The sequence below is a fragment of the Pholcus phalangioides genome, unplaced genomic scaffold (assembly GCF_987345545.1).
Source record: "Pholcus phalangioides strain wild (caught in Gottingen) unplaced genomic scaffold, Ppha-v1.0 ptg000172l_1, whole genome shotgun sequence".
NCBI lineage: Eukaryota > Metazoa > Arthropoda > Arachnida > Araneae > Pholcidae > Pholcus > Pholcus phalangioides.
The window spans coordinates 2659383-2687336 of record NW_028301637.1 but is presented as its reverse complement, the minus strand read 5'-3'; the positions used below and the strand labels follow the sequence as shown (position 1 = coordinate 2687336).

Genomic DNA, 27954 nt, shown 5'->3' with positions numbered 1-27954 from the left:
TAGATTAGAAAGAGGTTACCATACTTTTCGCCCATTCGTCAAACACAGAACATCTGAATTTCTCACCAATACCTTGCAACTGAAGCAGTTAATACCAGGGGTTCTCAAACTGTGCTGTCAACATTCGACAGGGGGGTTGCAATTAACCTGACAAAAGGTTTTCCAGAGACACAAACTGCTCTGGGAAACAGCAGATAAACATTGATTACTGGAAAAAGGTGCCGCAGGCAAAAAGTTTCAGTAGACTTCACTAAACTTAATCTGGTACATCAGACCAGGGTGCGCCAGATTAACAAAATCGCAAAAATATTTTTTGGCACAAACATGTACTTATGTTTTTAATCTATTTCTATGAAACCATGCCTAAAAACAATTACTGAACAGGCCAGATTATTGAGTCTATCTGTAAAAACAGCCACAGTGTATTTCTTTTGACTGTGACCCTTTTCATTTCATGAGTTTTTTCATGACACAGGTGGAGAAGTAACAGTCCATTTCGGAGCAGCAAAATTCAGAACAGATATTTATAAATTGGAACAGTGAAATTAACTTGCAGGAATATTTTGGTTAACGTCCACCCCTTTTCAGAATAAAACTGCACCGTCTTGTTAACGTCTTTTCATCAGCTTGTTTTTTTTTGGTGTTTCAGGCTTTTGACACCTTGTTTGAAAGAGCGCTGTCAAGATTTTTCACACCAGTCTAAGATTACACTATTTGTTGTCTGGAACAGCAGCAGTTTAAACGAGCTAAAAAATTTTTTATACTCTAAAAGAAATTATTACAAAATGATTCAGCACTCGTTATTCAGCAACATTACTGAATAACTAGCGGTAAATCGCCAAAGTTTCTAAATTAACATTCGTAATTTGACAGACATGCTCTTTACTCCCGGATGAATTTTTTTTTCACGAAACATTAAGCTTCGACGATCGACTACAGTAATTTTTGCTGCTTCCGGTGACAACTTTTCTTTTTGAAAACGGATGTGCCATACACTTACACAAAGCAAGAGAGGTTTCTTGATAAAATAGTAACGTGGATATAGCTATCCAACTTTTTTATAAATTTTAACCCGCAAATAAAATCAGGAGTTCCTTATAAGTGTTACCTACCATGTTAAGACATGGTAGATGGAATTTTGCCTGAAAAATTTGGCACCTAAAAACCTACACGAGAACATAAATAAACCGGATGGAATTTAAATTCATAAAACATGCCAACAAATAAAAAATGGATATAGTTGTAAGTTTCAATATTTTCTGACTTTTATTTCCAAAAAAAGAATGGTTAACATTTTCTGTGCACAAACGGGATGAGGTTCTTACTTTTTCCCACGTCCAATTATCATCCAGTGAATATACAAATGATTAGACACGTTAGATACACATGACATATAATCCATACAAACTAAAAAAATAAAGAAATGAAATATTGTCCCTAATTTATAGGAAAGTTTGTGGGAGAGAAAAAAAAGTGCACGACTGGCTCTTCCGTCCATGAGGTTTAAAACGCTGATGCCGGAAATTTAAAATCGGCGACCACCATCACGGATACTAACAAAGAAACAACAAAATTAAACTTGACATCAAGAAACAATACAACAAAAATTACAAAACAAGACATTTGCACTTAATAAGATCGAACAAAAACAAATCCACATTCCTTTATACGAAGTTTTATATCATAAAAAGTTTTAATCGACAAATTATCGTAAATAATGTTATAATGCTAATTCAGATATTTTTTAAAGCTCCGGATACTTTGTAAATACTAAGTATTCTGCTGCTCTATAGAAGTGGTTCTTTACCAGGGGTGTGAAATAAGGGGGGAAATTACATGCTGACCAATTATTCTAGAAAAATCAAATAAATTTCCTATTCTCAAAAAAGATTAATCTTACCAATACTTTTGCTTTTGATTACAGAAACACTTAATGGAACTTTTGCAATGTAAATTTTAACTATCAATTAAAAACCCAGATTTGTTCTCTATCTAAGAAAAAACTAATGCCTAATACATGTTTGCTTAAATTTATACCTGTCGTGTTATCAGCAACTAGAATCAATAACGGAAAAACTTGTCCTTACACTTCTCTACTAAAAGGACACTGGCATTACCTTGTCGAAACAGTTGACTGACCGTGTATTGATAACTCATGGTCCTTATCTATTCTGAATATTTTAAACCATTTATGGTCTCAAAAACTTTATAGCATACTCCAATGCAGGATGAACAAAACATCGGGAAAAGAATGACTTCAGGAGAGCGACAGACCTTTAATAGAGCCGAGTATTTTACTGTATTTTTAACCACCACTGAACAATGTGCAGAGAAAACCTTATACATACAAACAGTACGGTTTTCTTGCTGTTGAGTTTTATTTATATCAGTTAAGCCGTGAATTCCATAACACATAATCTTTCAAGTCAAGGCTGAACCTCCTTGGGAGATTATATTAAAAACCTTAAGAATCAAACCCCCCCCCCCCATGTTCTATACATAGGGTCTGAAAAGGATAAAAGCCACATCACAAAACCTTTCAATTATTCACATCTCAACACTAAACAGAATTCAGTCTTGACAAATAAAATCTCAGGCATGACGTTGCTGTATCACTTGAGATATGTATAGAATTTTTATCTACAGACCTTTCAGTAAAATGATATAGATAATTAGAACATATGAGAGTGGCTGTGCTACATTATGTATGAAATATTGCTGCTATTTAGATTTTATTAGCCTCTTACTACTTGAATTAAGATTTTTATTGATTTTTCTTAATTTTATTGCTATTCCTTTATGACCCTTTAGTTTGGAGAACCATAAAAGTGATGAAAAAAATTTCCTGGATGTTTTCAGGACTTGCCCATGTCTATGGAAACATTGAAATTTTATAAAGTTTAGAATATCGCATTCAGAAAAAAATTGTGCTTTTGAGTAAGAAAAATTAATAAATCTGATGTTTTTCCTATTTGAAACATATACTTTGAATTTAACATTTCAACGGTCTATCAGCTGTGACTCATTAGGACAAGGGTTCTCGAAACAGTGCACCAACATATTTCAGAAACACCACTGAGTGACAGCTGGACAAAGGTTTTTTGGAGATTATTTCGGAAACCACAGATAAGCATTGATTATGGCAAATAAAGTTGTTGGTAGAAAAAGTTAGAGAACCCCTGCACTAAGACATTGTGCAGATTTGTTAATCTGTTGCTGTAATTCAGTCAATATCTTTCCTTACCCTAGACTTTCCTTGACTAGTTTGTCAAGATTTCATTCCTAGATTTTGACAATTCCCACAAAACATAACAATAAAAACATGTGTAATAAATTCAAAATTTAAATATGAACACAAAAATGAAAATTAGCACGTTCAACAAAAGATGCACAGATATTTTTGATGCATGACCCCCCATCAAGGAAAGATGCACAAAAATACATTTTCATTATATAACCAATTCCCATAACTTAAATTCAAAAGAACACCAGAAAAACCTTTAAACATTTAAAAACACTAATTCAGTTATATTCATAAACATTTATGGATTCTAATTGAAAATCACTCCTCTTGAATAACATTTATTACAGATTTAATGCAATATTTAAAACATTGACTTCACAAAGTACTGAAAAAAAAACCATTTATTCAAACAGAATAAACTATGAATTAAAAAAACCTGAATTTGACTATTTTCAAAATACACATTTTATATTAGAGATCCAGAGACACTACCCTGAAAGAAAATCAACACCAACACTAGAGAAGTGAAATAAATATTCTGGTTAAATGAGGAAAAAAATGTAAGCAGCAGCATGAGAGGAAGAGAGATTGCCAGCTCCTTATACCAGTTGTTAGTAGTTATGCATACGAAAGCATGTTAAACTTCCCTCCATCGGAAGACAAGGATTTCTTGTTACTCAAATACAGAACAACAAAATCACTAGTCTTCCAGACAGAAAGAAGGAAGGAGAAAGGGAAAAACAGGTGTATCAGTAGGGGAAAGAAAAAGACCAGAAACAATTGTGTTAAAACATAGCATTTCCCAACCTTTCTGAACCAAAGGACCACCAAAAATATTTCTGAAACAATCCGCCTGACCACTAATTCACATATATAATTTTAGCTTGCAACAAATCTATTTCAGTATGGACATGTTTTACTGTCTGACCTTATATAACATGATTTGTTTTACTTATCAGTTGCTAAAGGAAGGCAAGGAAAAGAAACCATCTCAGAGGATAGAGCACAAGTTTGTATATGGTTTCCACTCTGGATGTTGTGTTTTTAGAGGTATGCCATGAAGTAAAGACGTTCCATTGAGTTTGTCTGATTAACTTGTGAAATAGCCAACCAAGATCCACCAATGTTTAATAATGTCTTCCGCCATCGAGAAGGAAAGGTCCAAAGTTACAAGTTTAATTTACTATTTGAATCATTATTATTACGGGACTCCCAACAAAATCTGCTTGATCATTTCCCTGACCAAAACCAGGGAAGAAATACAATTTAAAATCAACCTTCCAAATCTCAAATTTGTTTACAAAGTTGGTTTTTCCCTCTTCACAAAACTATTTCCTGACATTTGCCAAATATTTTACATTTTCCCTGGCTTTATGGTTGCTAGGAGCCTTGCATTAACATTACCTGCATACAAATTAAATTTTACATCTGCTTGAGGTCCACCTCTGGTTTGTAGACCATTGGTTGAGAAACGCTCATGTTCAGAAAAGTGTTAGTTGCATGGGGGTTAAATGTCCTATCACCTAGAAACTTTCAATACAAAATTTTCAATCCACAGTATAATAGATGAAAGTTAGAAAAGAATGGGAAAATAAAAAAATAGATGACGTCACCATATTAGTATCGTCATACAATGGATCAGAACTTGACAAATTTCTCATGGAGCAAAATTTACTTCTTATTCTATCACGTGCAATAGTGACCCCCCCCCCCCTCTCAGCATATGTTCATAGATATGCTGACAAATTCCCAAAATTCTGTTTTGACCCAAGATGATAGTTTAATAATCACATGGTATAAGAGTCGAGACACTAACATCTATATTTTGTCAACCTGGTATTTGTCAAGCCACGATACATTTAAATCCCGATTCTAAGAATCGGATGGAACCAAAATATTTATTTGTTAAATTGGGATAAAGATTAACACAAATAAACAGGCAGATACAACAGCACTTACTCAAAATTCAAAATGAATGTTTCACAGACAAATTAAAATTAACATTACATACACATTATTGAAAAGATTGACAATTTCTAATATTTCATATGTTTGTTGCATGATCACTAGTTCAATCTGAGTAAACCATTTATATAGACTTCGGTTTAAAAAAAAAAAAATTTCTCATGTATGGTTTATTAAAGAAATGATAAAGGAGGAATACGCGATTTCCCCCTAATATTTTTTTTGAAGGGAGAAATAACCAGTGCATGCATAGAACTGGTTGGTCTGAAGGTACAGTAATAACCATTCCTTAATACACCTCACCTTTGTTGCATGAGTTGATGAGCATGCTGTACTTCACCGAATGACCCATTAATTGTGATAATGCGATCATTGCTACCTTCACTCACTTCCTCTATATTGATGGTTGCTGCAGACTCTCGTCTGATCTTTCGAATTCTCATGCCACCTTTGCCGATGATAGCACCAGCAACCTATGGGTTCATCATTGCATAACAATTTATATCATGTTAGTCAGACATTTCATCTGTCCATTAAAGCCCTCTTATCATTGTTAGCTTCCACGACCACGCAAGTGTCAAGACAAAAACATTTCAATTTAGCTCCGATAAAACATTTTGGTATTCCGATAAGAACTTTTAATTATGATCAGTTACATTACTACATCAGCAAGGGCGTTTATATAGGTAATTCTAAAATCTCTACTTTGATATTTAACTGCAGTAAAAATTTTACAACTACACAAATAAGTTCAGTTATAATTTTTCTGACGTTATCATTTTCATCCGCTTTTTACAAATATTTAAAATGAGCCAATTCACTTCCAAACTGTATCTGCCTGAGGCCAAGTTAAAAATACTAATAAAAGAATAGTACAATGACTTTTTATTAATTTGCAGTATCACGCATTGTGTCGATTTTGGCTTTGCCTTATAAAAGGCAGGAAATATACCATCTATCGCTTGTCTTTTCTAAAATCAGACGAGAAACGAACAGCCATGAATGCATGTTCATGTTCTATAATTTTTTTGGCTTTTAAAATTTCAAAAAAGTAATTCCTGTTCTCCAAATAACATTCAACATGGCAGTGCTATTTTTTAATAAAGTTCAATAACGATTCAAACTGAAGCCAGTCTACATTGGTGGATGATTACCCAGAAAACCACAATCTTATACTTCTATAAATTTGGGAATCAACTGTTTGAAAAACGAGAAACTCTTATTAGTTTATCGGTAAGTTCATTTGAGTCTTAAAACACCAGCTTGATATAAAAACATTCTTTAAAACTTATAGGTGCAAGTAGTTACAAAAATCCTGGATATTCATTACTATCTCAAGATGTAAATTTTTTCCAGCCAAACTATAATGGAAATTGAGATGCACCACACAAAAATTAATATTTTAATCTTCACATACATGTTTTTATGAGCTTTTATTATGCTTATCCAAAAATTTGAAAACCCTTTCGGCTTTCAAGAGAAATGAATAGAAGCTTACATCATTTGGAATTTTCATTCGCAGTGAGCCACTTCCGTTTGGATTTGACATTGTTTGAGCACTGAAAAGTTCGCCTGTACCCTATAAAAACATGAGAATTTTTCCCTTAACCCACAATCACATTTGCTATCGGTTCAACTCAACCCAAGAGGCCGGAAGAAAACAAAGGAAAACTTACTGGAACAGAACTACCATATCCACTGCCACTTCGTCGATAACTCGAGTAACTTCCAGCACCATTCATTCCTCCAGAACTTTGGTATCCTCCCATACCACCACTGCCACCACCACCTTGCATCATGGAACTACTTCGAGAGCCACCCATTGAACTCTGTCTGCCCATGCCTGATCCTTGTCCCATGTAATCATCATCTGCTGCATCCGTATCAAACATTCTGTTACTTGCACTGTAACAGAGAAAGGTCATACAGAAAAATGGAATCCTCAACCCAGAAATTATGAATCATGGTTTTGAAACAATTCGATGTCAAATAGTATTAAAAGTTGTCATAATAGTATAAAATACTATTATTCTCAAAATGATTAATGGATAATGAATTCCTGTAATGTTACTGGCTAAATCAGGCTTCAACCATGTAATAAACGATAATTTACTGGGGAAAAATTAGATAATTCACATGGACCAGTACAAAAAGAAATTATCTACAAGTTTTGCAGATACAGAATTATCTTATTTTTAAACAAGTATTTTGTGTCAGGGTTTGCAACAAAATCTACTTAACCATTTCCCTGACCAAAACTCCAACAAAAAATTCAAAATCTTCAAAAACAAATTTTAAATGTAAGTTTTAATTTTAAGGTTAATTGGTTTTCCCCTTCACAGAACTATCCCCTCAAACATTTACACAACTCCCAACTTTTGTCAAGTATTTAAAATTTCCATTGACTTTCCATGTTGCTGGAAACCCTATATATCAGGGGTTCTCAAACAGTTTCCACATCTGTGGCACCTCTAACCGTAACCAACACTTATTCATGGCTCCCTATAGCCATTTAACAAAGAATCTCTTCAAAAAACTTGATGCAGTTTTGAGAACCCCTGCCGTATGAGAACATAATTTTTAAAAAATCATTCAATTTCCTTCCTTGTGGATTCAAATTCATTAGCATGACCTACATGCCTGAACCAAATTAAGCCTATAATTAACTTCAAAATTCTAATTTTGGCAATAGCTGGAGTTTGAAACGAATAGTCCAAACTACTGCTGCACATAGAAAGTCCACCCAATATAATTCAAAACTGATTTTAAATGTAAACATAATATAACAATTGGCTAAAATAGCAACGATCAACCAAAAAAAAATTACTTCATTGCCCAAAAGCATTAAGCTATATTAAAATATATAAAAAACATTTACACATTCATTCTCTTCAAAACACACACACACACACACTAGATAGTTTATGATTTTTGCCAAGTGACTGAATATAATATTTCTATGTGATCAAATGCATTATGATAAACTAAATATTGGTCCACAGGATATTAAAATTAGCAGAGCTTTGGAGCAACGGCAGAGATTTACAAGCTATATAAATATTTTTTTAAAATTAATTTCCAAACAATTTGAAGAGAAATATTAATCTTTTACAATTTCACACAAATCTTTGAATGACACTTACCAATGCTGTATCCATAAAGGGGGTCAAACAGGCTCTGAACTTAATTTCAGATCAGAAAAACTGTTGAATACCTAAAACTCAATTATGCAAGCACATGTTCTATGGTAATGCATGCACAGTGAACACACATGAATGAAAATGCTGTTCAAAAAACATTGTGCAGGGTTTTTTTCATTTAATATTCATGATCAAAATACACAATCAAGGGAAAAAACCATATAAAACATTTTAACATGGCACAAACAATGAGCATTGTTTTTCTCGTTTTTTTTGCATCAAAAAAAATATCTGTGCACCTTTTGAAAATAGTGAATTGGAAAGAAAAATTCCAAAAAAGAGCAGTAAATCTAATTTTAGTGATCCACTTTCCAAGCTTTAACCCCGGGCTCTGCTCCAAAGCCCTCCTATTCTTGGGATGCACTATTGAAAATAAAACATGGACACACATTTTCAAATGGATATCCATGCAAATTTCAATATGACTGGACTGAAACAAACTACAGAAACCAATTGTTACAAAATTCAAAATGTTGGCTCAAAAATCAAATAACCAGCAAAAAACTAATACTAATGTCACAAACGAATATAAGAAAAAGATCTTACCCAAATCCACCATCATTACCCCATGGCCTATCAACACCGCCACCTCCTGGTCCTCCCCATTGTCCACGACTGCCCATGCCTCCTCCACCAGGTCCTTGTCCCATAAGACCTCTTCCTCTTGATCCATAGCTATCTCCTCCTCCAAAACCTCCTCTTGAACCTCTGGGCGAGCCTCCAAAGCCTCCACCAAAGTTATCAACCACATCATCTCTCCAAGCTGGTGGTCCTCCGCCACCCCTAAAAAATTAAGTGGAAAAGGATTTTATTCGTGCAAATAAAGATGTCATTGAAAATTCCTATAACAATGTTTTTTTTACAGTATATGTGGTTCTATACAATCTTACCTTGAGCCACGACCGTAGCCACGTCCACCTCTTCCTTTAGATCCTGTATCTTCATAACCACCATATTCATTAGCAAACATGGGATTGCAATTATGAGGGTCATACTGCTTATTTGGACCCTTGATGGGTGACTGTAACATAGAATTGACCCATTACTCCCAGTTCAAATAACCAATAAAATCTATATACATATTTAATAATCGATGCATGTAACAAAAAAGTTAGTAATACTAACCTACAAGTATCTATTTGCAAGTAATGCAAGCAAATAAATATTTCTATAATATTTTTTACTATGTTTCTCATGGAAAAATATGAGACTGGTTAACATACTAACATTAATGCAAGAAATACAGAAGACGATGTTCTGAAGATATTTATTCTAGATGATTTTTTTTAAGGAAGGGAAAAACATCGAATAAATATTTTCACAACATTCAGTTTTCTATATATCTTACATTAACAAGTAAAAAGCGACATCATGTCATATATTAACATTAATTCTAAAAGATACCACAGTAGTCCCGGGTGATCTCGCAAATGAGAAAATTTGCAAATAGTCAAAGACTTATTATATCAGGCTCACCAAGACAAATATTAGGTGAAAACTCAGAAATTACTGTACAATTGAAAACAATAAAAAATAAGCTTTCAGGAAAAAGGAAACTAAACAAGAATCAAAAACTGAATCAAAATAAAGTCAATAGAGAAATGACTGACCTGTCCAATAATGTTACAAATCTCTTTGACAGAGTTCACAACAACATTTGGATATCCAGTAATTTGCACAATTCTCTCGGTGGAGTTAGGGCAACAGTTGCTGAAAATCTTGATCTGCGAACCAGTTTTCTGTAAAAATGTAATCTCAAATTTTTTGAACTGTACAAAAGATGCAGCGGACAATACAAAAAGATAAAGGAAAAATCTCCAGTAAAAGACTAAAAACAATGTTTATAAAGATTAATCAACTTACCTCGCGAAGCTCTTTGATACGAGAACCTCCTTTGCCAATCAAACAGCCAGCATGGCTCTGATGAAGAAGCATACGTAATTCACACTCAAACTCCATTGAACGATGGTGTGAGTACTTGGAAAGAAGTTTAATTCAACTGGTTTATACTTTGTTATAAATGAACACTAATCATTTTTCACACAATCATTTAATAAATAAGTCATTAATAAAAAGCACATTCAGACAACTCAAACCTACACAGGTGGACATATAAATACATCCCCGTGAATAAAAATAGAGACTTATATGGGGCCCAATGTTTATCTTGATATTTCGTATAATTCTCAACCATTCACTCTAAACTTCCCCAAAAGAATTCACAGATGCAAACATGGACCCTAACTTTTTTTTTTAGAAATTACAGCAGCAGATCTGAATCAAAATTGCTCCAGAGTACAATAGCAACATTGACTTAATTTTATATTAGGCCTATGATTAGTTTAATAGATAATCACAATGGGAATATTGGAAGGATCAAACAGGCAAGTTTTTCATGCATAATTCTACATACCGCAAGATGAATTTATATAAAAACTACAAAAATTAAAAACCTAAAGCTAATAAAAAAGACCAAAAATTCAATTACTCTCACATCTTCAAGTTTCGGCAAGACATCTAGAAGAATCTCGGCCAAAGTCTCAACATCAGTCACGATGGAAAGGATTCTTTGAGAAGAAATAAATAAAATGAGGAAAAACAGACTGATGAAAACAAATATGGTATTCATATATTATAACTGAACATTTAAATATTCAGGGTTCCCAGCAAATTCTGCTTGATCATTTCCCTGACCAAAACTCTGAATATAATTTAGTCTTAACCTTGCAAATTTCAAATTTGATTTTTCTTCCACAGAACTTCTCCATGATTTTCCAGATCGCTGGGAACCCTACATATTATAAAGCCAACTTCTTCAATGATTCTATACCTTCTTTGAGAAAAATTATGTTTAGTTGCTAACGAGTAATAATCAGGACTTGATAAATACCAAGAAAGAAAAACACGAAGTTCAAAATTCTAATAAATTGGATTAATCTAAGAACACAAATTCCACTGTCAGTACACCTTTACTTACGACAGTTTTTCAAAATGTGCTTCACCAACTTTTGTCAAGGACGCCACTGTGAACAAGAGATAATTTGTGTGTCCATTTATGCTTCTGTTTTTTTAAATGAAAATATAGTCGAACCGCACTTTAGTAAACTCGTTATAGTGAACTTTTTCAGTGGTTCCACCTGAACACCTATTTAACTAACGTGAAACACTTATAGTGAATTGAGAAAACGATTGTGAGTGTTTCCGAAAGTGATTATAATGAACTAAAATATCCCTTCCGCAGTTTTTCCAAGTTCTTCAAAAAGGCATAAATTTACACACATAAGGATCCCAAACAGCATTCCTTGGCTTCCATGTCAAATACCATTTTTTCATCCTCACCATTTTTAGGAATTAACCACTAATCCACTACGAGACTCCACTCGTTTCAAACGACCTTTTGAAAAAACGGAATAATAGTGGAACAGACCTAGAGGTAAGATCTTAAGTGCATCAAGTTTATTTTTTTGCCTCCCAATACAACTTCTGTGCTGTAACCAATGGATGGATCAGAGCATTATTTACAGCTTCAAATCCCATTACAGGAAACAGTTTATTGTGTATTTTGGAAAGGTATGATGAACAGCGAGTATAACATCTCTATTGCAAATAGTTTTGCTGGACAAATAACAGATACAAAAATTTACAACTGCTTTTAACAGTCTTTCCAAGAATGTATTAGAGCAAGAAAGACAGTATTGCAGAGAGCGAGAGAGATATTCACTATAACGGGTTCGAGTATACTAAACTATTCTGCCGATACACCTATTCAAAAGAGCTGTGGATGAATTGGACAACAAACCACAAATGGTAAAGTTTGAGAACCATTGTCTTATAATATTGAAAGGAACCAAAAAGTCCTAAAAAAAAGTTTCCTTTAAGAAATTCAGCTGGAACCTAAGTTTAATTTCGATTTGTCAAGTCCTGGTAATAACTTTATAAAGCAGATATCGAGCTGGAGTACTGCTGATGACAACCCAATACAATTTAAATTTTACAAATGTCGACTAGTAACCAGATAATTTTTTATACATAAAAGTTACGAGAAAAATTATAGCACAAATTCGAAAAAAGAAAAACTTCAAAAAATATATTTAGGAATTAACCCTTACAGTGGCAATCCCGAGAGATCTAGTCAAACTTGATCTACTTTATTTTGGTCACCCTGAAATCTCAGATTCTTGACACTTATTTTTTGATATGGCAGTTAATAATGCTGATCATGAAATTTTTAAAAACCACTTAAAGGGTTAATTACATAAAAATGTTAACAGATGAAATTCAGATTAATCAGTAAAATGACTAAAAAAATCCATTATCTATTTTTTGAAAAAAAACTTAGCATAAAAGATTCTAATATATTAACACTAAGCATGCTATGTTGCGCTGGTTATTTTTTAAAACTTCATTGGATCAGAAAAAATGGATTGAATTCGTAATCTGTAAATTTTAGTTTTCTTTCGCATGTAACATTACTTTAAGCCTTACCATAAATGACAAAAAACTTGTGCAATATGAATGTACATCCAAATTACAACCAATGATGATGATGGAAAAAAGTTCCTATCTATATACATATTAAAAATACATCTTGATATTTTGGTAATATTTCATAGACTTTGTTCAACATGTAGAACTTTTTAAACCTAACTTTCCTATTCCACATATTTTTCTGTTCTCCACCGTAAAAAATCATTTATCTCAATGTATTTGGTATATACGATAAAATTATTAAACACTTTCAAGTTAATTTTGGAATTTCAAATCTCGTTGGCTGAAGGACTTGCTGAAATCAGTCAAGATATATAAAAATAAATTCAATTTAATAATTTCATCATCAATTCCAGTAACTACATACTGATCTAGAAAAATCTTTGAATATGCATGTATTTCAATAGGAAATTCTTTTTATAGTATTAGATGCAAAGCTCAATAGCTATCTTTTGAACTGCCCTAAACTCTAATCTATTACTGTTCACGTCTACTGCTTGTCAAAACAAAGAAATCTGCTGAACTTTACATATAAAGCTCAACTACCTGATTCATCTTTTACTTCGGTTTTTGAGTCCTTGCTATTGTCGTTAAAACAAATATGTACAATAATTTATATTCCTTCAAATTCAAACTGTTTAGACTAGAATTTTCTTAATTGAGATAGAAAGGTCATATGACTTATAGTTAATCTCCCATTAACTTCAAATTTGGACAGTTTCCCAGGAAATATGTTAAATGGCCTGTGTTACTGTATAGACAGCAAAATAATAACCAAAGACCAGCTGAAATAAGATGAGAAAAGGTTTCTCAATGAGACTATTTATCGGGCTTATGACCTTTCTATTAAGACCATATGGACATTTTTATAATAAAGCAATTTTTTTTTAAAAAAGCAATCATTCAAATGAAACATCAATACTTGAATAAAAACTAAAAATAAAAAGGGGGAAAGTTTCAACAGAAGGCCTACCGTTCTGGACCGGGACAGTCGGGTACCGTTACTTGTGCTTTGAACTTCAGGGTTTGAACACAACGTGGAATGATCGTTCATTGGGACATTGGGCGAAAGGTCGTAACACAGTACATAAACAGCCCCAGGACCACAATTTTGGGCATCGACATATTTTCATGTTGGGTCAGTGACGGACGTATTTTCATGGCATCACAGGAGTTCAGGGCCAATGGGACCACGTTCAGGACAGGGCATAGACGGGAAAGAAAAGGTTAACAAAAAATACATTAGCTCAACTTTCATATAAATTAAATACACAAATAAATTCAATCAGGGTGGACACCCCTAAAGAGAAAAAAACATTAAGGCTTCCAACATGGTATTGAAACACAACTTATAAAATACATACTTATCAAGCTATCTGAGAATAAATTTCTAGTGAAAAAGGAAAATTGGCAACCCAGGACATGTTTTATGAAAAGCACTGCACACGTTAGAATACATGCATCATTTATAGAAAAAAGCGAAGTGGAGGGAAAGTTCTAAAAAATTGAATTGCATATAACGTTGGCATGTAACCATAATTAAAAAATCTTTTAATAAAATTTCAAAAATTCAAGCAAAGGAACATTTTAAAAGCATCAAGAAAATTTAGTTAAGCAAAGTCATGGAAGAAATAAATGAATCACTTAAAACAGAATATGCAAAAATTATATGGCACTTTATGCAAAAAAAAAATAGTTAAACAAGGAACAAAAAAGCATTTTTGACTACATATGACTGATTAAAAAACAAATCCAATATGTATTTCAATGATAAATATATTCAATTCCAAATTCCCTTGTGCAATAAGTTAGACATAATTCGAAACTTGTTCCTTCTAACTTCGGTCCGAATGTCAACAGAAGCAGGCGTGTGATACTAAAAATGATTGGTTGAAGATGATTTCACCTTTTACAATACAATATGTCTCAAGAAATGCATCATTTTTTATTATCAAGTTATCTGAAAGACCGGGAAAATATATTTCTTAGACATCATTCAAAACACTTTTGCTGGTGGTATGTTTTCAAGGTAGATGTTGACAACCATTTGAAAATTCATTTGCAGCTGCTGGACACTATTATAAACAAGGATATATTGCTGTTAAAAAGTTTTTTCTCACCCACACACTTTGACATACACCAGACGTGGGAAGGGGGATCACTTATCTTGATGAATATACCCATTTCTGAACTGAAATCCTAGTTCTATTTTAACCGAAAACATCCGAGGATCATCAGGAAAACTGAAGTTCTGGAAAATATACTGTTCATTTTTAATCCAGTTAGCCTCACTGTGACAGACTATATATACACTACAGAATGGCCAGTGAGAAGTCTGGTCTAGGGAATCCTGCTGCTAGATGTTGCGAGTCATGACTCGAAATATGCGCACGGATAAAAAAAAAAAAATTGAAATTGTCTTGGCTGAAACAGGATATCAACAGGTTAAAGTAAAGAAATAAAATACTGGATGACTCAAACTGCTATAGCCCCTGAATATAATTACGCAAAATTTTAAAATATAAACCCACTGGAAAAATAAAAAGCTGTAACACAATAAGTTGATCGTAATTTCATATAATTGGTATTGTAACCAGCTCAGGAAAATCGTGGATTAAATTAACTCAGAAATAAAATGGTAGAATTTTGAAAAAAGAAATGAGGATTTTTCAATATCTGCCATAAAAGTCACATAAGCTTTTATTTATAACAACCATGGCCCACATCCTGTCACAAGACCCCCAGACTGGGATCTTTGGCGTGACCAACCTTTCAAAAACCCTTCTTATTTTAATTTAAAGCATGAAAAAAAAAAACTTGTTCCGTAACATGTAATGAAAGTGGCGACTAAAATTACAACCAATAGAAATAGAGGATGCAGTGATATCAAAAATTGTGATACAGCCGTTTATTTACATCCGGACCCAAGTTATCTGGAACACATTTAAAAAACAAGGATGTTATGTTAACAGTTTTTGCAACCTGTGCTACTACATAACTCCCTCCCCCCCCCCCACCCAGGAGAAAAATAAAAAATATATCTTCTGTTAAAAAGAGACCACAGGATTGTACCATAGACATAATGAACTAAAAAAAACCTCAAAGGTTAAGAACTGCTGGTTGAACTTTTAATAAAATGTACTTTCAAATCAATTTGAATCTTTACACTTCATGAGCAGTCAGGATCAAATTTCTTCCCAGTAAAAATAAAAGCCTTAGAGAATTAACCATAATCTTCAAATAATTCAACAAATTCTAATATAAGTAGTCAGAGAATTAAAATTACGAGTGATATTCCACAAGGTTTGCAGAGGCAATTCGTCACTTATCCAGACTAGATATAAAATTGTAAAGAATAATCTTTAGAATATTCTCTGGAAGGACATTACAAATGCCTTGATCATTTTCAAGGTGGTTTTTTTTCTCAAACTATGAAATCAGAATTTTTGCTTAGGTCAATAATGCTAAATGAAATTCACCATTATCAATGCCAATTTTTTTTTTTTAAAGCAAAAGCTCTTTAGAACTTGTTAAAATAAAATTCATAACTGATATAACAGTTATCCAATATACCTCTCATAAGGTAACATTTTAAACTTTAAAAAAATTCACTAATTTTAAATTCAAAGATTAGTTTTTTAAAAATTCATTCTTATAAACCCTTGACGCAAACTGAACGCCAGTTACAAAGGGTATATTTAAGGTATGACCAATGTTAAATATCACTTGAAATTCATCTTTGATAAAAAAACTAGCAATGGACATCAAGCCTTTTAAAAATGTCACAGTTTAGCTATTATATATATATCAATATAATCTATCTTCTATTTCAAGGTACAACCTAAAAATTTTCAAACTTATTACAATCAGAATGGAATGTGCATATACACATCAATTCTATACATCAGAGCTTGACAAATCCTGTGCGAAAAATTTTCTATATGTAGGCTAAATTGGAGCCAGAGAATTTTCAGAATTTACTCTAGCATGTTTACCTTTATTACCAATAAAGATGTCAAGTTCAGGAAAGAAAATAAAAACAATTTTAGCTCCTAAAAAATTTGATTTCTTTTTTCTCATTTATCAAGCCCTGGTATACGTTCTTCACAATTAATCAATTTCTTTTCAATCCAAGAAAACTATACAATTGAACTCTAAAAGGACTGCATAATGAAAAATATACCCAGACAATGAATACAGATTTATGTCCAGAAAAAAAAACAATATCCACACTTGACAATTTCACAGGGATGAGTACAGGTCAAGAAATAAATCTCAGCTATGAAAAAATTTCAGCATTTCAATCTGCACATTAAAGAATACGAAATACTGAAACGTACCTCAGTACGCAGTCTATTTATGTTCGATCCTCCTTTTCCAATAATAGCTCCAGCATTCTACAAGAAACAAATATTTAAAGATATCAAAATGACATTCAGTTGATTGTTCATTGACTGTTACCAAAAACTTATAAAATATAATTAAGCAAAAAACAAAGTTATGTTAATAGATGTATGAAATTCTATGATTTATTATACTGCAAAATTCCAAACGTTGAATTCTCAATGCTCTAATGAGCTTCTTCGCAAATTTTTCCTACTAGCAGACAATGAAAGTAAATGAACCTTTGAATAGGATGTTTTTAGAAATGAATTAATTGATTCACAGATACCTTCTCCCACCAAAAACATGACCCACCGCTCAGTCTCAACGAAGAAATATAAGACCTGGGACATGCTAGAAGAAACTCGATAGTGAATTATGGTGAAGGGGACATAATTTTTTTCAAGAACCCACTTTCAAACAGGACCCAGATTTTTCAAACCACCCGAGTAAATTACACTTTCACTCAAACAGGACCCAGATTTTTCAAACCACCCGAGTAAATTAAAGTCCAGTGGCATCTGGACGACCATGCACTGTGCAAATGAAGCCAGGTCCAGATCCACTGCACTAAATCATTCCGTTTTTAACCCACATCATAAGGTGAGTTGACAAACTGTTTTTGGCACATTTGGGCATTGAGTGAAGCCAACACCTTATATAGGCTTCTGCATGAAACTTGTGACATAACTGAAGAAATTATTTCACCTGTAGCCATTGGATATAACAGTCTGATATCTTCACCTTTTTTCAGTATATCCAATGACTATAGGTGAAATGGACAACTTTAGCGACGGCACGAGATTCTGCTATAGGTGTTGGTAGAGCGGCACGGTTTAGATGCAGCTTTACAAGTTGTCTTCCGCACACAGACAAAACAGATCGGTCCATAATTCTGCCAAACTGTCTCGCATGCGTATACAAATTCATTATTACAATAAAGATCAATGCAATTTTACAAAAACAAATAAGTAAAACGAGAAACTCAAAGATCCGATTTTTAAAACCGATTTCCATAGTATTGAGTCTCCCGTAGCCATCTGTAGAAACTAGACAATCCGTAACAGTTGGCAATAGGGTGGAACGGAAAAAAAATTCCGTAATTGCCATTGTATAATAGAATTTAAAATATACCTTTATGTGAAGAAATGCCATTCCTAATTTTTTCCCCCAAAATTCAAACTTTTTGAGGTTCCTCATTGCCCCTGAAGTTTTACTGCACTTGTGGAATGCACATGGCACATGACACCGCAGAGGAGGCTTATTGCCCTGAACAAGTGATTCATTTAGTGACCGATGTTTTTCCCTTGTTTTCAGTATTCATTTGCAATCTTACCTCCTTAACTGAAAGGGTATACAGCAGTCAAAATGATGACCAGAAGCTTCTATTGTTACGACATTTTAAGAAATCCTAGAGTGGGATTCTCGGGTCTCTCCCACCTATGGTGAAGTTTTTTTTATTATTTATGTATTTTATTAGTATGTAGCTTTGTGATTTGCTGACTCAATGTAATGTGAAGGCACAACAATCAAGAAAAAAATCCAGCTATTGCAGATATTCTTGAAATTATCGTGCCAAAGATGTAAAATATTTGGAAAACTATTTCAATTACTATGGTTTCTCGCCAATGGATACACATTTTCAGACTTTTACTGTAAATACAAGTATCTGAAGCTGGTCCATAGTGCCGAAGCAAGTACTTCATTTGCTTTTGGAGTCTTACCATCATCCTCTCAGATGAGAACTAAATTGCATGTTCCTCTTGCTTGTGGTAGAACTGGTGTTACCAGTTCTATCACAAGCAAGAGGAACTGTTGAACACAATAATTGCAGTTCAGCTGCAATTATTACAAATGCTGTGCTGGAAGATGTTGGGTTATTGACGAAAGAGAAGCTAAATATGACAATAGACATGAAAATAAGGCGTGAAAGAAGTTATTTTACAAGATAAAATTCCTAGAACAAAATGTGCGAGGAATATATTTTAATGGTCAAAAAGACAAAACCTTAGTTAAAATCAAAGGTGGTGATTCATTCCATACAACAACCATATCTGAAGAACAACCATATTGCAGGAACCCAAGTCAATCTATCTCGGTCAGACAACTGCAAGAAGCAGTAGAGCAAGGGATATAAAGTCATCAATCCTAGACTTTTTAAAACAAGATTTTGATACGAAGTGATGACCAGTGAAGTTTTTGACCATCAAAATATATTCCTCGCACATTTGGTTCTAGGAATTTTATCTTGTAAAATAACTGTTCTTTCAAGCCTTATTTGCATGTCTATTGTCATATTTAGCTTCTCTTTCGTCAATAACCCAACATCTTCCAGCACAGCATTTGGTGATCGTATGCGACGGTTAGCAATACTGGTTATAAAAATGGTGTTATCAAATTAATAGAGAAATATGCCATCTCTTGCAATGCCTTATGTCTTTGGCCGGGATTACACTATGAAATTTTAATAAAAGTCCTTTTATAAAACTTGAAAAATACAACCAATAAGTTTATTGGTTACATTTGCTTGAATGTAACTGATGCGCTCATTCGTTGTATTTTTCAAGTTTTGTGAAATAATTTTTATGAAACTTTTATAGTGTAATACAGGCCTTTTCACTTTAATAAGAAGAATACGGAGCGGCTATTACGCAAACTTTGAAGGGGCCCTTTAAGTAAGTGGCCATAAAATTAAGGAGTGTTGATGGAGGCGAAAGGCGGAGATCAATCCAAAATAAAATAAAAACAAAGTAAAAATTTCTATAGAAACCATACACACAGGTAAAAAATTATATATATGTATAGATTATTTACAGAAATGTTTAGAACAATTAATTATTGTTAATTTACGCTAGAGCTATTATATCCAAATCACTCTTGTTAATTTACTGAATCTTTTGATTACACCGAACCGGCTGCGTTAAAGCCTTGAAGGAATCGACACAGCTTCGTAGTCAGCATGCGGCAGTGACACGGGTGATATGTGTGTCCAGACCTTAAGGGTCTGTGAAGAACCTCAAGATATTAAAATATTTTCCTAGATTTTGATACGACTTCTTAAAACCTTGTGAAAGTCATCTTTTGGATACTAAAGCAACATCAATTTCTAAAAAAAGTGAAAAACACCCTTTTTCATTCCACCCTAGTTGACAACTCTGATCTAGAGATCACAACCTTCCCTTTAAAATTATTGTGCACACGTACGATTATTCAGAACCCTGAAGTTTTAAGACTCAAATTAGAATTCTGTTTGCTTTCTCTTTTAATTCAAAACTGCTACAATAAACTAATGAAAACAAATCACATTATCTGTTATGTGTTTCAGAAGATAAAATTAAAGACATGAAATCCGATATTACCTTGCTCTGAACCAGGAAACGAACATCCACAGCTCTTCCACCGCTTCTCACACGCTTTGCGGGTCCTTCATTATCACCCATATCATCGTCACAGGCTTCACGTTTTACAGACACTAAAAAAAATTAACTGCTATCAAACACAGCGTAAAATACTCATCTGAAAATTATGGTAAATTTCCTATTTATATGATACCAAGAATCAAGGTTGGTGAAAAAAACCGGGTTTTTTTTTGTTTTAAATAGTATTAACATTAAAAACAATGAAATTTCTGAAAAATCATTCAAACTTCTAATAATTAACTAAAATAAAATGTTTATTAATGTAATTAACGCTATTCCCATGCTAATTAATCAACAAACATTTCTTACATTTTAACAAAAACCAACTTTTGCAATTTAATTATTTTTTGCTTAACCCTCTGACTGCTCAATTTGTGGACCGAAATTGCTTCAAAAATTACGTAATTTTTTTCACTCAAAAAGTGAAGTTTGAGCGGTAATACCATTTGCCTTCAAATGCCACAATTTATTGGACAACTAACGACATCTGTTGGCCAAAATGTGAATGAAACATCTAATACTGTATATAATTTTTTTCAGTGGTTAAACGGGAAAAAAACGGGATGCGCTTCTCAATAAAGGAAGAAAAACACATGCCCGTGGAAATCGCGGGATGAGCAGATTTTGCTACATTTGAGTTGCCCGTAGAAATCGCGGGATGAGCAGCCAGAGGGTTAACTCAATGGATTACTGCGTGTTTGAAAATTCTTTTAATGTTATTAATCATATAATATATAAAGGTTTTTCTCCAGTTACTTTCAGTATGCTTAATTAGGAAGCTATTTTGCAAAAAGTAATAAAAATTAGGTGAATATAATGTATTTAATGAAGCATAAATAATGCAGATTAATTAGCTATGATTTATGATATACAGGGTGATTATAACTAAGGTTCTGATTTCAAAACACTGTAAAAAAAAAATGATTGTCAGAATGACTTGAAAATTGACATGAATATTCCTGAAGAAATGGAATTTTATTTGGTAAAGGGGGAAAAATACTTAAAAACTTAAAATTAATGACATCATCCAACATGTGGGAAATTTGCTCGCAGAATGGAAACGATAGCCAGTCATGGCAGAATGATACCTTAATTATAACATTTCACGATTTCATAATTCTTGGAAACATCAAAAAAAAGAAGTAATTGAACAAATAACAACTTACTTAAGAAATGTTAAATATGTTGTTCACCGTGTTTTGGCTATGAGGTGAAAGCACAAAAATTCTTGTTTAACAACTGATCAGAGTATGACATGATCATGATGTGGATGAGCTTGCAATTCATCTTTATTAAACCAAACGCGCCCCCACGTTAATATTCCTGAGGAACTTCTAACATATAGGGGATGCACTGAAGCTTGCAATTCACAAAAGTTTGCAATTCGACCACTGTTCATAACATTTTGAGGTACCCCCCACAGCCAGAATGCACATTTTACACTTTTTCTTTTGCAAAAGAAACTTTCATTGCTTCAGGAGTATGCATGTAAATTTTCAAGTCATTCTGATCAGTACTCGCAGCTGCCAACTTTTGAAAATGAAAATTCAGGAGATTTTCGCGCAAACACGTATTTTATCCTAAAACCACTCCCTAATAAATACAATAGGGATTTTTCCAAATAAAATAGAGATTTTCCAAAGTTAAAGCGTAGGGAATAAAATTCCTACGCAAAAAACAAGTGAAATTGGAGGTCAAAACTTCAATGATGTAAAAATAAATATTGTGTTCAATCAGAAATGCTGTGAACAAACATTCTGCGCGAATGACCCCAAAATCATTAGAAGATGAAGGAAAACACCATTAATTTTTGAAGAACACTGACTTTTGTGACGCTTGTTTTTTTTTCATTTCACATGAGTGATGATGTCACTCTTTCCACCATGACGGATGTTTATGTCCGTAACACAACTTGTACAAAAAGGGAAAGTCGGCCCTCTTCTGGAACATTTGATGAAAGGAAATTCATCGGAATAAGTATCTTTAAAATTGATTAAATATATTTTTGCTTATCAGTATTCATGCTTTGTTATATCGCACGTACGTAACTTCAACAAAAGAATTTTTTACCATATGAGCGTCACTATAATCTTCAATTAGTATCCAGGACTATTGGCTGCTAAGCCATTCCCCTGCACGATAAGACAAACAACTTTCTCGTTACCATCAGAGGGTTTGTAAAACTTCCTTAAAAAGGGTATTTCCCCATTTACGACGTGTGACATTTCGAAAGGGGGGAAAAAAAAGACTTCATGCAGAGACGGCCCTGCTTCATGCCCCACAAGAAATTCCTTAGGGATTGTTTTCATAATCGGGGATTTTTTTAATGAAGTAGGAAATTTTTAGGGACAATTAAGGATTTTTGTGATTTTCGTAAAAATTCGGGAGATTTAAGAACTTTTCGGGAGGTCAAGCGATGAAGCTAAAATTCGGGAGACTTGGCAGCTATGAGTACTTATTGTAGTTTTGGAATCAAAACTTAAATTATAATCACCCTGTATATAGCTGATTATTTTTCATAAATCTGTTACTACTATACAGTAGAACTTTAATTAACTGGGCTTAACAGTGTGTGTGTGTGTGTGAAAGTATAAAAAAAAACAACTATTGAATATTAAGACTACTACTTCACCGCACACCAACTCCAGGCATATATCGCCATACAGCAATTTCCAACCAGTGGAGTTGCGTGGGAAATGAAGGCTCCATCCATCAGTGGTCGCCCTAGGTTCGGTAGGTAAAGAACTTACTTCTGATGTTCTATGCCCGGATTCAAACCCATGGACCTTGATGGTAACCTTCATAGTGGAAGACTAGCATCTTTACCACTGCACCATTTGGGCGGAATATTAAGACTGGGAGATATACAGTAGATGTGCTACTTCTTATGGGAAAGAAAATGTATGTGAGGTAATGTAACTACTAATACACTAGTCTGTCCTTTAAGGACAGCTGGTGTCTTTATTGTATTATAGAATCACCTGCCCCTAGCATGATGGTGTCACTACTGTTGCTGCTTCTTTGTGAAGCGAAAAAAAAACCCTGAGATAATACACCACTACATTTAGATGTGTGATGCAATCCTTATTCATGAATTTGCTTAAGATAGAGCATCAGAATGTAGCCAAAGGTTAGAAAATATTGTAAGAATGAGAAATTTTAGCTTTTATATATAACTTTAAATAACTAAGATACTTCATATGAAATATATATATATATTTATATATTCTGGTCACTTTCATGAGACTTTTTGAAAAAAACCACTTATAAAATCTTATGTCATTTAAAGAATGATATTTTTCAAGGGAAAAAACGATATTTAGGCAACTTTTATTTGATTTTTTGAAAAAAACCACTTGGTTAAAAATAAGGTTTAAACCAAACAACCCTGATCAAAAGAATATTTTCAAATTTACGTAATAATCGTTCTGTAGATTCTGTGACAAATTTCTATCCCATTCTTGTATCTTTCATGTTTCTATAAATCTAATATTCAATACAGTTCAGTTTTCAATTGTTTGATTACCTGATATCAATCGCATAACCCTATGCATATACTGCTTTGAATTTCAAAATTGTATTATATTCAATGTAATTTTAATATAACTTATATAATATAAAGTTTATAATTTGATTATAGAAATTACCTCCTCAAATTACAAAATTTTTGATCTATAGTTTTATGATCTATAGAGGTTTCGGACACTTTAGGACAATACGGTAAAAACCACGGTATTTACAGTGGTTTTTAATGTACTGTCCAAAACCTTGCCAACCCTGGACTAAAAACATTCTCATTCAAACGAAGTGCAATTTCAGGACTTTCTTATTAAGACACGAAAATGATTTTAATGATGCTTCCAGAGAAATCTGAAGCATTGGCACCTATGTGTTTACTTCATAAATTTCTTTGTCAACTTCTTTAAAATTCAATATATTGTCGAGATTTGTTTGCTTTTATCGATGTGAAATTGTGATCACTGCATCAAACCCATCTTGCCATATGCCTGTAAAGCCAGGACAGCCTAACATATTGATAACAGGGAAATAGATCTTGCATTCTCACCGCAGACAGCAATAGGCCTACAACGTTACACTTCACTCACTACGAATTGAGAAAAAACTGATCGCAGATGACAGCACTACACACAACAAGCATCACAGAGAAACAAACTTCATGGAAGCTTCACTATACATCAGGGTTTAAGCTACAGTCGAATTTTTCGCAAAATGTGAAAAAAGCACAGCCACTTTCGCAAAAATTCGTACAGGAGGTACGCAACGAGACGTCCGACCATGAATCATCACATTGCAGCATTTTGCTAAAGCTTCCCCCCCCCATTTTCACTTTTTTGCAAAAGGAATTTTTTATCCAGCTTAAACCCTGCAACCAACACACATGTACCGACGCATTAGAAGTTCCGCCAAGGAATATGGACGAGGTGCATGTCTGGTTAAATAGTGTATTTTTTTATAAAAGCACCGAGTGAAGGTAAATTAGTATTTTATAACAGGTTATTGATTATAACTTTTCAATTTTGAATCAGTATGGGTATTAGCGGAATTATTAGTGACTACTCTTTTTTTCTAAAGCAAGTTGCCAACTCCAGCTATGCTTATAAAAATTCCCTTAAGCCGGGAATTCCTAAAATTTTAGGAAAGTTCTTTTACAAAACTTGAAAGAAAAAAAAAAGCAACCACTAAGCCTATTGGTCCTATACTTACTGGTTGAATTTTCCAAGTTTTTATAAAAAGAACTTTCCTAAAATCCTTATAGTGTAACGCCGGCCTTGATCTCAACTCACTTGAAAACTGAAATAAAGCGAAGAATTACGCTATAAAACCATTAAAAATGAATGAGAAACTCCTAGCACAGAGAACTGCCGTTCTCAGCCCTCGGTAGGCTTAACTCCAAGAAACACGAAAACATGGATAAACGTCACGAATATTGGATTCAATTATCAAATCCGGATAATCTTTTCAATGATAACAATTCAGAGCGTTTCAAATAACTATCGAAATATGATTATAAATAAAACAAGGTTATAACGGGAATGACGTTTTTTTAAAAATGCAAATCGATGACGCCATTTCATTACTTTCGCCACTTCGCTTAGCAACACGCACTCGCACAAAGAAACGAAAGGGAAGTAATGCATCGAATAATTAATTATTCGCAAATAATGGTAAATGTGATCTAATAATTAAATAATAATGATTATACGAACTTGAAATGGATTTAATGCAACTGGATCGACCGAATAAAGGAATATATTTGATGGAATCCTCTCACGAAATTACACGCCCTTAATGAAGCTCCAACGGAAAGAAATGAATAAGAAGGTAGAAGGAGAGTGATAGTATTTATCTTGATGTTGGACTTTATAATGGCTGCTGCGCTTTTTTTTATCACACGACCTACCGCCATTTGGAGGGAAGAAGGTTCAAGCGTGTGACCATATTTGTACATGTGAAATATGGACATTACCTATTCTTGGCAAAAAAAAAAATTCTGAAAGGGAAAATAATCATCACATTAAGCTAAAGTCCCTCTAAAATTATATACGTGGAATTTTCATGATGGACTCTCCAGTCTCCGTTAGTGGACACTTTTCGTTAACGCCATTGGACCGGGGATGAGAAAAGTGTCCGTTAGGGGGAGGCTCAACTGTAGGACTTGTTATTATGGCAACGATCTCGATAGACCACGAGAATTATGACCAGTGTTTCCCAACTTTTTTTTTATATTGAGGACCCTCTGCAACGTTAGAAGATTAATTTCGACACCGCCCTCCCATAAAATGCAAAAATTTGATTTTTTTTGTTCTTTTTTAAGGGGGCACAGAATTGTATAGTTTGCATACCATGAAATATTGAATAAATTACATGCTAATGAATATGCTCGAATAGCTTATTACGAATCTTCTCTCACGGAATGTATTACGAAACCCTCTAATCAAAATAGAAATTCTCAATCATTACGGAAGTATACATGCCATTCTAGTCGAAACAAGTGTTTCTCAAAATGAATTTTGTGGCTCCGGCCCCTTTTATAAATGTTGAAATATATCTACTAAACTATATTTTGGAGGAGCCGCAGATAAGCCATAAATTGGGCAAAAAAAAAACGCGGTTGATAAAACTTTAAGAATCACTGGTTTAAACTTGAAAAAAATCCAATTTTTTTGGTTTGACAAAGCTTAGATGTCAAGTACTACTACTATTAAACCAGACATGCACCTCGTCCATATTCCTCTGTGAAACCTCTAACGAATTGGTACATGTTGGAATGTGCGTGTACGTATAGTGAAACCTAGCGTGAAGTTTGTTTCTGTGTAATGCTTGTTATGTGTAGTGCTGCTATCTGCCACCAGTTTTTATAACTATGAGTGAAGTGTAATGATTGAATGATTTATCGTTGTAGGCCTGTTGCTCTCTGTGGCGAGACTTTTTAATGGGGAGATCGGCTCACATTTGCGCCTCGAATTTGTGAACCACAGGAAACCAACTTCAGCCGACCTCCGCGGTGGTGACGGTGAGGTTTTAACCCGGATCCTCGCGATGCCAGTCCGTCACTATGACCACTCGACCACCACAGCGGCAGATGTCAAGTGCAGCTGAACGCCATGATAAATCCCCGACCACGGATGAGGCATCTGGAATATACCAAGCGGACTAATTGCCCTCGACTTTGGAGTGGTAAAACCAGTTTTCTGTTCAAAGTTACGTCCAATCGTTAAGAAAAAGTCGTAAAAAACAACTATTGGCTGTAGCGATGAAAGCGACGTCACACTTTCCACAAATATGGCGAATGAGCCAGCCTAGAATTTCCAGGAGCTCTAAGTACGGGAAAAGGGATCAAAGTAGATGAAATACGTAATCAAGGAATTATATTCAAGGAAAACCATATATTCCCGATAATGGCGTCGGAGCCGAGAGTGCGGTGGGTGCTTAAGTATAATTTATGGCATGGATCTGAGCACCCATTGAATTTTATTCAAAGAAATCAAAATTTCCTCCTCGAGTTTAAAGACGCGCGGGCGGGCACCTACAAGTTCTAAACACTTCCGAAACCTCTATGTTTTTCTATGTTTTTTGCTTCTGTTTTTTTCCTACGGCAAAAGCCAATTTTACAATTGCCAATTAGACGACCCTATTTGGTGAAAACTACTACTACCACTGTCCAGTGATTAGGGAGCTAGCTACTTACTCACTATGTGGTCATGTAGGCATCGTTATGGACTGCCAACAATCA

General features: G+C 33.8%; 1 protein-coding gene across 6 annotated transcripts; it reads right to left on the bottom strand.

Moving 5' to 3' along the window:
- Positions 1 to 1240: 1240 nt before the first annotated feature.
- On the bottom strand, positions 1241 to 26055 carry HnRNP-K (Heterogeneous nuclear ribonucleoprotein K). Of its 6 annotated transcripts, none has more exons than XM_089255845.1 (13): positions 25928 to 26055; positions 20640 to 20752; positions 17238 to 17294; positions 13871 to 13914; positions 10898 to 10976; positions 10273 to 10386; positions 10020 to 10148; positions 9300 to 9430; positions 8956 to 9192; positions 6886 to 7114; positions 6708 to 6788; positions 5513 to 5682; positions 1241 to 1553 (listed from the first exon to the last, which is right to left on the bottom strand). In XM_089255845.1, coding segments are annotated over exons 1-13 (1413 nt in total). In that variant the 5' UTR covers positions 25929 to 26055; the 3' UTR covers positions 1241 to 1525. The 6 variants fall into 6 exon arrangements, with proteins under 6 accessions (XP_089111971.1, XP_089111972.1, XP_089111973.1 ...); XM_089255846.1 differs by having other exon boundaries at positions 10904 to 10976; XM_089255847.1 differs by lacking the exon at positions 5513 to 5682.
- Between the last annotated feature and the right edge of the window lie 1899 nt (positions 26056 to 27954).